This window comes from Motacilla alba, chromosome 22 (assembly GCF_015832195.1).
Source record: "Motacilla alba alba isolate MOTALB_02 chromosome 22, Motacilla_alba_V1.0_pri, whole genome shotgun sequence".
Classification (NCBI taxonomy): Eukaryota; Metazoa; Chordata; class Aves; order Passeriformes; family Motacillidae; genus Motacilla; species Motacilla alba.
The window spans coordinates 267251-280735 of record NC_052037.1 but is presented as its reverse complement, the minus strand read 5'-3'; the positions used below and the strand labels follow the sequence as shown (position 1 = coordinate 280735).

Genomic DNA, 13485 nt, shown 5'->3' with positions numbered 1-13485 from the left:
CATTGTCCTTGTTCCAAAACTGGAGAGGTTTTGGCCATGGGAATGTCATGGTCACCTTGGCTTGGTGCCATCCCCTTGGAGCATTGTCCTTGTCCCAAAAGTGGAGAATTTTTGGCCATGGGAATGTCATGGTCACCGTGGCACAGGATCACCCCCCTGGAGCATTGTCCTTGTCCCAGAGTTGGAGAGGTTTGGCATTGGGATGTCCTGGTCACCCTGGCATGGTACAATCCCTTTGATGTGGGGCATTGTCCCACTCCCAAAATTGGAACATTTGCCACGGGGATGTCCTGGTCACCCTGGCTTTGGCAGGGGTGACATTGAGGGTGCTGCCACCGAGGTGCCACCCCGCAGGGCTGCGTGTCAGACCCAGAGGTGCGATCCAGGAGCTGCTCAGAGCAGTGAGGGATAAATTCCATCAGAGCTGCGTGTCACCAACATCTGCCAGCAGCACAGCTGAGGAGGATCCCTCACTCCATCTCCCTCGCAGCATCCCACTGTCCCCACGGCGCCTCAAGCTGCCGGGAGAGGCAGCCAGGCTGCCCAGGAGCAGCTCCAGGGGTGCCGGACCGGAAGCAGGAAAAGCAGCTTTCATGTCCTTAACGAGCCCCTAATGAGGATTTGGAGCAGCCACATGGCCACCTAATCCCCCACGCTGCTTCCTCATCCTGGCCTCTCCATTCCTGCCCCTTTTCCCTCCAGGAGGAAGGGCTGGGTTTCATTTCCCCCTTCCTGGTGGGTGGATGGGCCCCCACGGATGTGTGGGCATGAGCACAGGAATGGCAGGAATCCCCTTCCATGCTCCAGCCTCTCCTGAGCTCCTGGTGCCTCTCCAAACTTCCCCTCACCTCATCCACCCTCCCTTCCTTTGGCATCTGATGCTTCCCAGCTCTGTCATTCCTTTTTTTCTTTTACCTGTCCATAACCAGCTGGAGATCTTGTCCACTTCCTTTTGGTTTCTTATCCAAGATATCATCCCAAAAAGCATGCCCTAGGGAAGGGCCACGTGTGTGCCAGCCAGGTCCAGCCCACAGGCTGCCAGTGAGGGCGTTAGAGATGATTGGGAACAAGGTGAATTCAAGATTTTACCATTATTTTTCCTGGTGCCAAAGCTCCAGCACCCCTTTCCCACTAAAAGGCAACTGGAGGAAGCAGTGGAATGAGGATTTGGGATGGAGAGGGTGAGAAGACAGAGAGGTGACAGAATGTTCCCACTCCTCGAGCATCCCCACCATCCCCAGGGCTTCCCAGCAGAGAGATTGGAGGGAATTTCCAATTTCCAAGCCCCAGATTTGTCAGCTGGGCTGAGTAGCAGACAAATCTGGCAGCACCAGGAATCCCGGGGCACTTTTGTCTCCTGTGGCAGCGTCTCTCCAGCCCCATCCTTTAATTACGGGGAGCTGAAGGGAGCCTGGCGTGGAGACGAGGTGGGAACACGATTTGGAATGCAGGGAACAGGGTGATTTAGATGTTTTTTCCAAGGATAACCTGTCATCCTGCGAGGAGTTCACCCCCAGGTTTCCCCTCTGCCCCCACAGCCACGAGCAGAGTAATTTGTATTTTCTTTTCGTTATCCCTGCGTATCTCCCCTCACCTGCTCCTCTTAAGCTGCCTGGGCTGTAATCCCCTCTCAGCAGCCTTCCCTGAAAAGTGACAGGGAACAACAGCAGCTTATTCCTCAAGCTGCTTTCGTGGCAGGCCTCTAACAGCCCCTGTGCTGCTTTGCCTTCACTTCGCCACCGTTCCCACCAAATTTCCTTCTGAGTCGGCTTTGATTTCCTTGGCTTTGCATTAAAAAAAGGAAGCCTTGGGTTACAGAGGGTGGGGAGGGGGATTTGGGAGTGGTTTTGGCTGTCACAGCCCCTCATTCCCTGTGGAGGAGCATAGGGAGGAGGATGGTGTTGGGGTTGTTGATAGTATCAGAAATAAGGAATTTCTTTTTCATGGTGAGAATTGTCAAACCCTGGCACAGTCTGCCCAGGAGTCACCATCCCTGCAGCTGCTCAGAAAATGCATGGATGTGGCATTTTGGGCTTAGTGGTGCTGGGTTGCTGGTTGGACTGGGTTTTGGGGCCCTTTTCCAGCCTTGCTGATTCCACGATCTGTTCCAAACCCCACATCTGCTCCAGGGTTTTCCTCTGTGCATCTCACAGGGACAGGAATTGTTCCCTTGCTCCAAGTGCATGGAACGGATGAGTGAAACATCCAGGATTTCTTTGGGAGGCTTCCCTGCTCTTTCCCCGTGTCCCTGCTTCCTGAAGTTCTGCGTGGACTGTTCAGGCTCCGTTTCCAAAGGGCCCTTTGGCCGCTCCCCTCGCAGTTGGTCCCAGTCCCTTTGCTGCCGGGAGGGGTTGGTGGTGCTTCTCCAAAGGCTTTGGAAAACTCCCGATCCTTGCAGGGGTGTTCTGGGAGGCCTTGGCCGTGTCTGGATGGCAGAGGCTCTGCAGCAGGAGCATTTGTCAATAACGATGGTTGTGGAGACGCCGGGGCCACGTGTGGAGTCAGGAATTCCTCGCAATAACTCGGCAGGAGCCCGGCTCTCCCTCTCCCCGTGCACGGGTGTTTGGCACCCCTGGCACTCACCCTGGGATCGTGTTTCTGTCCACACAGGGAGAAAATCCTGGGCAGGACTCGAAACCCCTTCTCCTTGAGTCCCAGGGGAGCTCAGAGCCGCTGGGCTCGCGGGTAGTTCAGGATTCCCTGATTCCTTCAGGAGCAGAGGCAGCTCTGCCTCAGTCCGGAGCAGCCCAGGGAAGCTCCTTCCCTGCCTGAGCTGGGCTGATCCTGCCTGGAAATGGAACCTGGGGGGCTGTGGGAAGAGTTCAGTGGGCATGGGGAGGGCTTGGTGGGCACAGGGAGGGCTCAGAGGGCACAGGGAGAGCTCCTTGGGCACAGGGAGGGCTCAGTGGGCATGGGGAGGGCTCAGAGGGCACAGGGAGAGCTCCTTGGGCACAGGGAGGGCTCAGTGGGCATGGGGAGGGCTCAGAGGGCACAGGGAGGGCTCAGCTGGCACAGGGAGGGCTCAGTGGGCACAGGGAGAGCTCCTTGGGCACAGGGAGGGCTCAGCTGGCACAGGGAGGGCTCGGCGGGCACAGGGAGAGCTTGGTGGGCACAGGGAGAGCTCAGCGGGCACAGGGAGGGCTCAGTGGGCACAGGGAGAGCTCAGTGGGCACAGGGAGGGCTCCTTGGGCAGAGGGAGAGCTCAGTGGGCACAGGGAGAGCTTGGCTGGCACAGGGAGGGCTCAGTGGGCACAGGGAGAGCTCAGCTGGAGCAGGGAGAGCTCCTTGGGCACAGGGAGAGCTCCTTGGGCACAGGGAGGGCTCAGTGGGCACAGGGAGGGCTCAGCTGGCACAGGGAGGGCTCGGTGGGCACAGGAAGAGCTCGGTGGGCACAGGGAGGGCTCAGTGGACACAGGGAGAGCTCCTTGGGCACAGGGAGAGCTCAGCGGGCACAGGGAGGGCTCAGCTGGAGCAGGTGGCACAAGAAAAGCTTGATGGGCATAGGGAGAGCTTAACTCCTACAGGGAGAGCTTGGCTGGCCCAAGGAGAGCTCAGTGGGCACAGGGAGGGCTCAGTGGGCACAGGGTGAGCTTGGCTGGCCCAAGGAGAGCTCAGTGGGCACAGGGAGGGCTCAGTGGGCACAGGGAGAGCTTGGCTGGCCCAAGGAGAGCTCAGTGGGCACAGGGAGAGTTCAGTGGGCACAGGGAGGGCTCAGTGGGCACAGGGTGAGCTTGGCTGGCCCAAGGAGAGCTCAGCTGGCAAGGGAGAGCTCAGCCACAAATGACCCAACCCTTTGCTGGTGGAGGACAGCCACACTGAGGGAACCTGCAATAGTGATGGGGTTGGTTTTGAACTAAAAAAGGGGAGATTTAAACAGGACATTGGGAAGGAATTCTTCCCTGTGAGGACGGGGGGGCACAGGTTGCCCAGAGAAGCTGGAAAACACTTCCTCATCTCTGCAAGTGCCCAAGGCCAGCTTGGACAGGGCTTGGACAGGGCTTGGATGGGGCTTGGAGCACCCTGGGACAGTGGAAAGTGCCCTGCCCATGGCAGGGGGTGGAACAGGGTGATCCAAGGTCTCTTCCCAGCCAGGGCAGTGTGGGATTCCACAGTTCCCAGTGGCCAGGTTGGAGCTCAGGACACTCAGAGCTGCAGCTCCGGGGAGCTGGGCCCCCCCTGCTCTCGGAAATGCAGCGTATAATCTATGCATTAAAAGTCCTTGTGAGACAGGAGCTGCTGTGCCTACACAGCTCCAGCCTCTTCAGATCCAGCCCTGTAGATATTTTTTAAAGCTCTGCCTGAGCACAGTGTCCTTCCATTACGGGCTGCGAAATTGCACCGAGTCCATACCGGGAATAAAAAAGGGGGGAAAAAATTAAAAATAATGTTTTCCTCCCTTTTTAAAGCCCAGATTTAACTTCAAAGTGATTGGAAACTGCGTCGCTGATCGTCTTGTGAGCCCTCCCTGGCTGCTTTTTGCGAGGGGAAGGGTTGGGGGTGGAAGTGGCTGCGTGTGACTTCGCTGGAGTCCCGTGGCTCTGCCAGGCAGGAGCCCGGGCAAGTGGCAGGGAAGGGGCAGGAAGGCCCCGCTGGCAGCTGGCTTTGGGTGCCAGCACGAGGCTCGGTGGTTTGGGGACGTCTCAGGAAGGGTTTTCCAAGGTTTGCTGGATGTGGTGGCCGTGCTCAGGGCTTGGTCACAGCAGGGAAGGGAGGGTTCCCCAGCCTCCAGCCTGGAATCTCTTCTGGCATTGCCATGCCTGGATCCCCACTGTGGAGGAGCAGCTCAGCTCTTCCCCATTGTCTTTATTCCCTGCTTTAGGTTTTGTGTCCTTCCCAAACCTCCCCCAGCAGGGACAGAACATAAAATAAACCAGGAAAGCCTCTGGGCTGATGGGATCCTCCTTCCCATCATTAATAATTGGGAGAAATTCCTGCGGGAGCTGTGACCTCAAGCTGCTGGCATTGCATGTGTGCCATGCTGGGAAAGGGCATCCCTGGCACAAAAACATCCCTGGAAGTGCTCCAGGCCAGGCTGGAGTGGGCTTGGAACCTCCTGGGCCGGTGGAAGAGTCTCTGCCCCAGCTGGAGTGTCCTGAAGGTCCTTTCCAGCCCAAAGCATTCCCTGATCCTGTGACCCCAAACCAGTGTCCCATGAGACCTCTCAACCTGGCCACCCCTCCCTCCATCCCCGTTGCCCTGACCGTTCTCCTGGGGCACATTTTTGGACTTTACAAAGAGGCAGGAGAGATTTTGGCAGCCCGGGAGCTGGTGAGGCCGTGCCTGGAGCCTGCTGCGTCCAGGACATGGCTCCCATTTAAATATAATGGGATCGTGTGGGATGGTGGCCATAAAAAGCAATGTCAGGGCAGAGCATCTGATCCTCTCCGGGCAGCTGGAGCAGCTCCCTGATGACTTTTCCAGGTTGTTCCTCGTCCCCGATCTGTTGCAACAGAGGGAGAATATCATGGGATATATGTTTATATTTATATTTGTGTGGATTTGTTCTGTGCCAGCCTCGGGGGATGTGCAGGAGCAGGCAGGATTGAAGGATCACATCCCCAGCTCAGCCTCTCGCCCGGGGATGCTCCACACGAGCTCTTGGAACACAAAAATTCCCTCCTCTCCCTGCTCCTGGCGTTCGCCCTTTGCAAAGTGAGGCTCAGGGATGAAAGTTTTCTCTCAGCACCCACCAGCCCAGCCCATCAGCACCCTCCAGAGCAAGCAGAAAATGGGATTTTAATAGGGCTGGAGTGGCTGGGAACACCCGTGGTTCCGCCTGAACCCTGGATCTGGGTCACATCCAAAGCAAATGACACTTGTCAAGTGACTTTTGTGTCTTTTCTCTTTGCTAATGGCCCCCCAAGTCGGATTTCTATTTCTATTTCTAATTTGTTTGTTCCATTTTAAGAGGTGGGAAAGCTGTTTGTTCCCTTGTGGAAGTCAAATCCGTCGCCAGGCTGCTCAGAGAAATTTTTCACCACCAATCCCTGGCCTCAACCCCCCCAAAATCACCCTGGAATTTATGAATATTAAATTATATCTCCAGAGGGAGCATCACCTTTTTGATCCCAACCCACAGCCCTGGTATCCCCTGGGATAATTCGATTTCCTGGAATTAAGAGGCAGGAGCAACGTTCCAGTTCCTGCTTTTCCCTTTTCTGTCACATTCAAAAATATTCTCCATCAGATGTTCATGTTTCCTCAATTTGTAACACATTTTAATAATAGGAATCTTTCCCATCGCCTGGGTAAATTGTTGGATGCTGTGAATCCTTCTGGGGAGGGCTCAGGGCTCCTCTTCAGCTGGGTTTGTGACCCAAAAAGAGCAAAAATTTGCTGAAAAAAGAACAAAAAAAATTAATCAGAAAAAGCAAAAAATTAACTAAAAAAGCACAAAAAACTAAAAAAAAAAAAGCCAAAAACGGTATCCAAAAAGGAAAAAATTGTGTGAAAAAATAATACAGCTAATATTTAATTATTAACTCTAAATTAACTGTATTCATTTAAAATTTAATCTGCAGTTAATATTTGTTTTGCACTCATTGTTTATTTTTCCTGGACTTTCATTTCAACTTCTCTACCTCTTCTTTCCCCCTCCAACCCAGGAACTGGGGAATCACAACATTAATTGAGAATATTCCGAATTCTGGGATGGTTTGGCTTGGAAAAATCTCACCCAGTGTCACAGCAGGGAACTTCCTGCTGGACCAGGGTGCGCCACAATTTCCTTGGATGCTTCATCCACTCAAAATATCCCATCCCGAGCCTTTTCCATCTTTTTTTTTCCAGGTTCAGCAGCGTCTTCCCGAGCCTGAACATGGCCGTGAAGCGCCGGGAGCAGACGCTGCAGGACTACAAACGCCTGCAGTCCAAGGTGGAAAAATACGAGGAAAAGGAAAGAACTGGCCCCGTGCTGGCCAAGCTTCACCAGGTACTGAGGTGTCCCCAGAGCCACAATCCCAGCGGCGTTCCTGGGAAAACTCGGGAAGAGCTTTTCCCTCCTCTCTGGCATCCGTGCCACGAATGGAACATTTCGGGAGGACGTCTTTTATCCGTGTAAAAATCACATTTTTGACAGCACAATGCTGGTTTCGAGCGCTCGGTGAAGGGAAGGAGCTGCTTTGCTAAGAGAAAATGGAATTTTTTCCGAGAGAAAATGGAATCAGAGCCCTGGGAGCTCTGGGGGAGCTCGGAGCCAGCGCTGAGGTCGAGGCACAGGGGGGTTCCCCCCGACCTCCGCGTCTGAGCGAGCAGCTGGATGGGGAAGGGAGCAGATCAGAGCGTTTCCCAGCTTTATGTTTGCCACCTGTTCCCAAAAAATTTGTCTTGGAAAATTGCAGTAATTGGTTAACAGGAAGTTTTGCCAGATTCTTTTTGCTCTCTCCCGAATTTCAGCGAAATCGTGATGAGTTTGTTGGTTTTGTGTTGTTTTTCTTTAATCAAATCTTCCCCAGCGTTTTCCCCCAAAATCTGTTGCTCCAGCAGCACGTGGCTTGATCCTCCCAGGAACAATTGATTCTCAGAGTCAAAGAAAATGTGTTTTTCTGATGAATTTCCCCCCAAAACCAAAGTTTTGTGTTAAATAACAGCCTGAACAAAAGGCACCTCTGGTTTAACAGTAAGCAGCTTATTTTGCTCAGCCTCAGCGACTAAAGCTGGGGCTGGAAAAATGGGAATTCTTTTGTCCTGGTGATTAAGCAGGGTTTAGTTATTTCATATATTTTTTCCTCTTAATGAACTTTTGATCTAATTCCCCCTCCCCCCCAAAAAAAAAAGTCTTAACCAAGTTTAAGCACCTGTGAGAGGGAGTCTTGAGCAAGCCTGAACCTGGGGTATCCAGAGTCTGGATTTGATGGGAAAGGGCCTCATCTCATCCAGTTATTTTTAATTATTGAGCTGCAAATTTACATCCGTTGTTTGCTCCAGGTTTTCTGCTCTTCTGCCCCCTGTGAAATCCATCCTGGGAGCTTCCCCTGTGAGTTCTATCCCGGGAGTTTCCCCTGTGAGCACCATCTGGGGAGTTTTCCCCCATGAACTCCATCCTGGAAGTTTTTCCCATGAACTCCATCCTGGAAGTTTTCCCCCAGGAGTTTTCCCCATGAACTCCATCCCGGGAGTTTTCCCTGTGAGTTCCATCCCATGAACTCCATCCCAGGAGTTTCATCCCATGAACTCCATCCCAGGAGTTTTCCCCGGCTCCATCCCAGGAGTTTTTCCCCATGAACTCCATCCCAGGAGTTTTCCCCCATGAACTCCATCCCAGGAGTTTTCCCCATGACTTCCATCCCATGAACTCCATCCCAGGAGTTTCCCCCATGAACTCTATCCGAGGAGTTTTCCCCTGGCCCCATCCCAGAAGTTTTTCCCCATGAATTCCATCCCAGGAGTTCTTCCCCATGAACTCCATTCCAGGAGTTTTCCCCATGAACTCCATCCCAGGAGTTTTCCCCATGAACTCCATCCCATGAACTCCATCCCAGGAGTTTTCCCCATGAACTCCATCCCATGAACTCCATCCCAGGAGTTTTCCCCATGAACTCCATCCCAGGAGTTTTCCCCATGAACTCCATCCCATGAACTCCATCCCAGGAGTTTTCCCCATGAACTCCATCCCATGAACTCCATCCCAGGAGTTTTCCCCATGAACTCCATCCCATGAACTCCATCCCAGGAGTTTTCCCCATGAACTCCATCCCAGGAGTTTTCCCCATGAACTCCATCCCATGAACTCCATCCCAGGAGTTTTCCCCATGAACTCCATCCCAGGACTTTTCCCCATGACTTCCATCCCATGAACTCCATCCTGGGAGTTTCAACGCTCCCAGCCTCATGACAAATGATGAATTTGCTCCTTGGCTGGGATGATTCCAGGCTTTTCCAGCCTGGAGCCCAGTCCATGCTGTGTCCCTGGCACGCTGTCCCTGTCCCCGGGGCCGGCGCCGCGGCCGGGCCGGGCTCTCCCGCTCCCCCCTCCCGTCGGAATGGCACCGGGATTAAATGGCAGACTTGAACTGGTCTAATGTTTCACAGCCCACCCCCTCCTGCCCTTTTCCACACCATCCCAGAGACATTTCCCGTTCTCCCCACGCTCTGTTTAAAGGAGCCAGTTGGATGCACTGAGCTGAAGGTCACGGTGATGGTGGGGGCAGGATCCCGGAGCGACGCTCCTGGGAATCGCAGGCTGAGGGGACGAGGATGTGGCCAGGGACGTTCTCCAGCCTGACTGAGCTCTGGGAATGGGTTCTGTCCATGTTTTTCTGAAGGAGAGAAGGCACAAACTCTCTGGGTGTCCTGTGGCTTTCCAGGGTCAGAGCATGGGTCCATTGGATGGTCCCGTCCGGATCCATCAACTGCTCACTTGGGACCCACCAGGTTCCGTTGAGAGGTCACTTGAGTCCCACCAGGTTCTATTAACTGGTCAGTTGGATCCCACCAGGGTCCATTGAATGGGCTCTTGGATCCCACCAGGGTCCATTGAATGGTCTCTTGGATCCCACCACTGTCCATTGAATGGTCTCTTGGATCCCACCAGGGTCCATTGAATGGTCTCTTGGATCCCACCAGGGTCCGTTGAATGGTCTCTTGGATCTCACCAGGGTCCATTGAATGGTCTCTTGGATCCTACCAGGGTCCACTGGATGGTCCCATCATGATCCATTAACTGGTCACTTGGGTCCCATCAGGTTCCATTGAATGGTCACTTGGGTCCCACCAGGTCCCACTGGATGGTCACTTGAGTTCCACCATTGAATGGTCACATGGATCCCACCAGATTCCTTTGGGTGATCCCATGGGTCCCACCAGGCTGCTCACTGCTCATCCCCACAACCAAGCAAAGCAGCCCATTGTCCTGGGGTGGCCTCCCTGCCAGCAGGAGCCTTGTCCCAGGAGTCTGACCCCCCTGTGTCCCCCACAGGCCCGGGAGGAGCTGCGCCCGGTGAAGGAGGACTTTGAAGCCAAGAACAAGCAGCTCCTGGAGGAGATGCCCAAATTCTACAGCAGCCGCATCGATTACTTCAAACCCAGCTTTGAGTCGCTGGTCCGGGCACAGGTGAGACATTGTCCCTTCCTGGTACCTGTGTCCTGTCCTGTCCCACAGTTCCAGCCCTGCCCGTACTTTATTCCACGGAATTCCATGGCTTTATCCACCTGGGAATGCCTTCTCCTTGAATTTGGAGTCCTGAGCTCAGGGCTTGATTAGGTTTGAGGTGTTTGGGTTCATTTTGTGGCTCCTGGTGAGTGGAGAAGAGGCTCCTGGGATATCTCCACCCCAGAGATCTGCAGGAAGAGGTGCCCTGAATAACCACCAGCTTTCATTTCCATCCTCCAGCTTCCTTCAGAACGTGCTGCTGCTCCTCCTCCTCCTCCTCCCTTCTCCCTTTGCCCTTTCCCTTGGGCTGCACAGGGGCAGGGTTGGGATCTCACCGAGCTTTGAGAACCTCTGGCCCCCCGTTTCGCAGCTCCCGGGGCGGTCCAGCGCCGGGAGCAGGGCGGGACCGGGCGCTGCCCTCGCCGTGGGCGTTTTCCTGCGGCATTCCGGGGCCGGGAGCTGCCGCAGGGACCCAGGTGCGCTGCGGGGGGGCCGCCGGGAGGTGCCGGGAGCACGTGTTCCATCTCACCTCCGACTTGGGGGGGCCTCTCTGCGGAGCTGCCAGCGAGTTGTCTGCAGGCTGATTCACCTACCAGATGGTGCCGATGCTCCCTGCGCCGCAGGGTGGGTGCTGGGGATGCTGTTCCTGCTGTTCCCTTAGCAATCGGGCGCGGGGCTCCCTGTTCCAGCCCGGAATAACCACAATTCCCGGAACCACCGCAGAGTCTTGCTGGCCCTTTCCCCCTGTGGACCCCCTCCATGGGTGAGACCTTGAAACCTGAATGTTCTCTGCCCCCTCCGGGGTTTGTGATCCGTGGGTTTCCTCAGCTTTGTCCCTCTGGCTTCTCGCTCCGTTTGTGTCCCGATTCCCAAAGAATTTGGGGCGAGAAGGTCGTTGGGATAGGTGCGCTGGGAGCGCCCAGGGCTGCAGGCAGGGAGCAGCAGGGTGTCACTGCTGGGGCTGTTTGTGAGACTCTCCATCCATATCCCTCTTCTTCCGTGGGAGTCCTCTGCTTTCTTTCCCGTCTATCTGCCCTGCCTCTCTTCAGGTGAGGAATTTGTTGGGAAAACCGAGTGAAATCCCGTTTTGAACACCCAAAAAGGCAGCGTCACAACAAAGCTGATGCATCCCCCGTAGGCTGGACTTCAAGCTGGTCCCAGATGGATGCAGCTCCTCGCATCCCTCCCTCCCTGCCAGCCTCCCTGGGAGCCTCATCCCTCTTCCTTCCCGGCGCTGGCCGCATCCTTCCACCCCCGGGGAGTGATGCTGGGAGGAGAGCTTGGAATGTTTGTGCCGAGGCTGGGTGTGGGCTCCCTGTGCCCCCCTGGCTCGGGAGCTCTGCGAAGCGTTTTCCCACTGAAGCGGCTGAAATGAAATGGAAAAGGGATGTGATTTGCCCAAGGTAGTGAGTCAGGGGCGAGCCAGGAATAGCAGCCGGAGCCCTGAGTCAGCTCAGCACTGCTCACCTGCAGGCACCTGGCTGGGAAGGGCAGGCAGGAGCATCCCCATCCCAGCTGAGAGCTGGCATGGGAATGCTGCCCAGCTTTCCCTCCCTCTGTGCCTCCCCGAGCTGATCAACAGCTGGGGGGGTTCTGTTCCTCGATATAATTTCTATTTTCAGCCTTTTCTGCAGGTGCCTCTTTAGGAGTGGGATGAGGCTGGAGTGGAGATGAATCCCCCAAGGAAAGGCTGGATGGGGTGGGACTGGGATCAGCTGGCCCTGTGCAGGGTGCTGTGACTTTGGGCTTGTTTCTCTCTGGGACAAACCCACCATCCAAAGGCAAAACCGTGTCATTTTGCCAATTGTTCAGCCCTGGAGGCAGCCGGGAGTTAAAGCAAGACAAATTGTGTGACAGTGACACCGTCCAGTGCCACCATGAGCTGGGAAGGGACCAGCTGCCTCTCGGGGAAGGGGAAGGACCCTGCTTCCCAGCACCTCCATGGCTTTGACCCAGGGAGACCCTCCCAAGGCTCTTCCCCGGGCGGGCGGGCGAGTTCCCATGGCACAGGCTGGCTGCGCTCCCGGGGCTGGGTGGCTCCTGACGCCGGGACATGTCCCGAGCTCGCAGGGCTGTAACATTCAACACCGAATTCTTCTCTCCACCCACGGGCCCGGGCCAAGCCAAGGGAGGCAAATGTTTCCCTGGCTGGGGGCTTTGAAGTGGCCACATGGAGATGAAAGGGGGAGATTTTGGAGCTGTCGCTGGTGTGAGGCGTGAGCAGCACTTCCTTCCCGCTTTGTGCTTTATTTTCCAGCTAGAAAACACCAGATTCCTTTGGATTTGAGTGGAATGGGGGGAAAGATGGGGCTGGCAGGCAGGGATGGTGCTGTGGGCTGGGGGAGCCTGGCCCTGGCAGCACCCCTGGGTTTGTTTTGGGTAGGGCTGCCCCAGACAAGCAGCCCCTGGGCCATTGTGGCCAGGATCTATAGAAAATCCACGGAACACAGCGTCCCCAAACAGAATTAGTTCAAGACAGGTGGACTTGGGGCCGTTGGCTCAGGCTCAAAGGCGAGTTGGAGCTGGGATTTGATGGGATGGGGACGGAGCATATGGCATCCATAGCTGGAAAAGTACTGGGCTGGCAGAGCAGGTAGGGCAGGGTGAGCTGGCTGCCCCCTGTCACTGTCACCAGTTTGGGGTGCATCCCCTCCCTGGGAGGGTTTTCACTCCTGTTTCAAAGGAGGAATCATGGGGGGTCGATGCCAGGGGGATTTTGCTGCTGAAGCTGGGGAGACTCGGCTGGCGAGGCACGGCAGCGACCGGGTGCTGCCAGCTGGTTCTGCTCTGGGCCTGCTGGGGGAGAGGAGCGTCCCCAGGGACACCCAGCAGGCCCTGGGGACACAGGGTGTCCCTCGGGAAGGGATCGCGGGCTGCAGGATGTGGGTGGAGGGGGAGCAGCACCAAGGAGTTAGCTCTGCTCTGCCCGTTCTGTGCGGTGTGGATGCTGGGGAACAATCCTGGGGACAATCCTGGGGACAGTCCTGGGGGTCAGTCCATTGGGGACAGTCCTGGGCTCAATCCTGAGGAAAATCCTGGGGGACAGTCCTGGGAACAATACTGGGGTCAATCCACTGGGGACAATACTGGCGTCAGTCCATTGGGGACAGTCCTGGGCTCAATCGTTGAGGGCAGTCCTGGGGTCAGTCCATTGGGGACAGTCCTGGGCTCAATCCTGAGAAAAATCCTGGGGGAGAATCCTGGGGACAATCCTAAGGCACAGTCCTGGTCCTGGAGAAATCCTCAGGGATTGGGGTGGAAGGGCAATTCTGGAGCCAGTCCTGGGGGACAATTGTCCCCAAATCCTGGGGAACAATCCTGAGACCAATCCCGAGGGACAGATGTCCCCAAATCGTGGAGGACAACCCTGGGGACAATCCTGGGGGCAGCATCTG

At 55.6% G+C, this 13485-nt stretch overlaps 1 protein-coding gene across 2 annotated transcripts in view; it reads left to right on the top strand.

Annotated features, from left to right (window-relative positions):
• BIN3 (bridging integrator 3) overlaps window positions 1-13485 on the top strand; it is a 46225-nt gene that overhangs the window by 29507 nt on the left and 3233 nt on the right. For both annotated transcript variants that reach the window (XM_038160285.1, XM_038160286.1), the window contains exons 7-8: window positions 6790-6931; window positions 9917-10051. In XM_038160285.1, the coding sequence (XP_038016213.1) occupies window positions 6790-6931; window positions 9917-10051 (277 nt within the window). The remainder of the gene's footprint in view (window positions 1-6789; window positions 6932-9916; window positions 10052-13485) is intronic.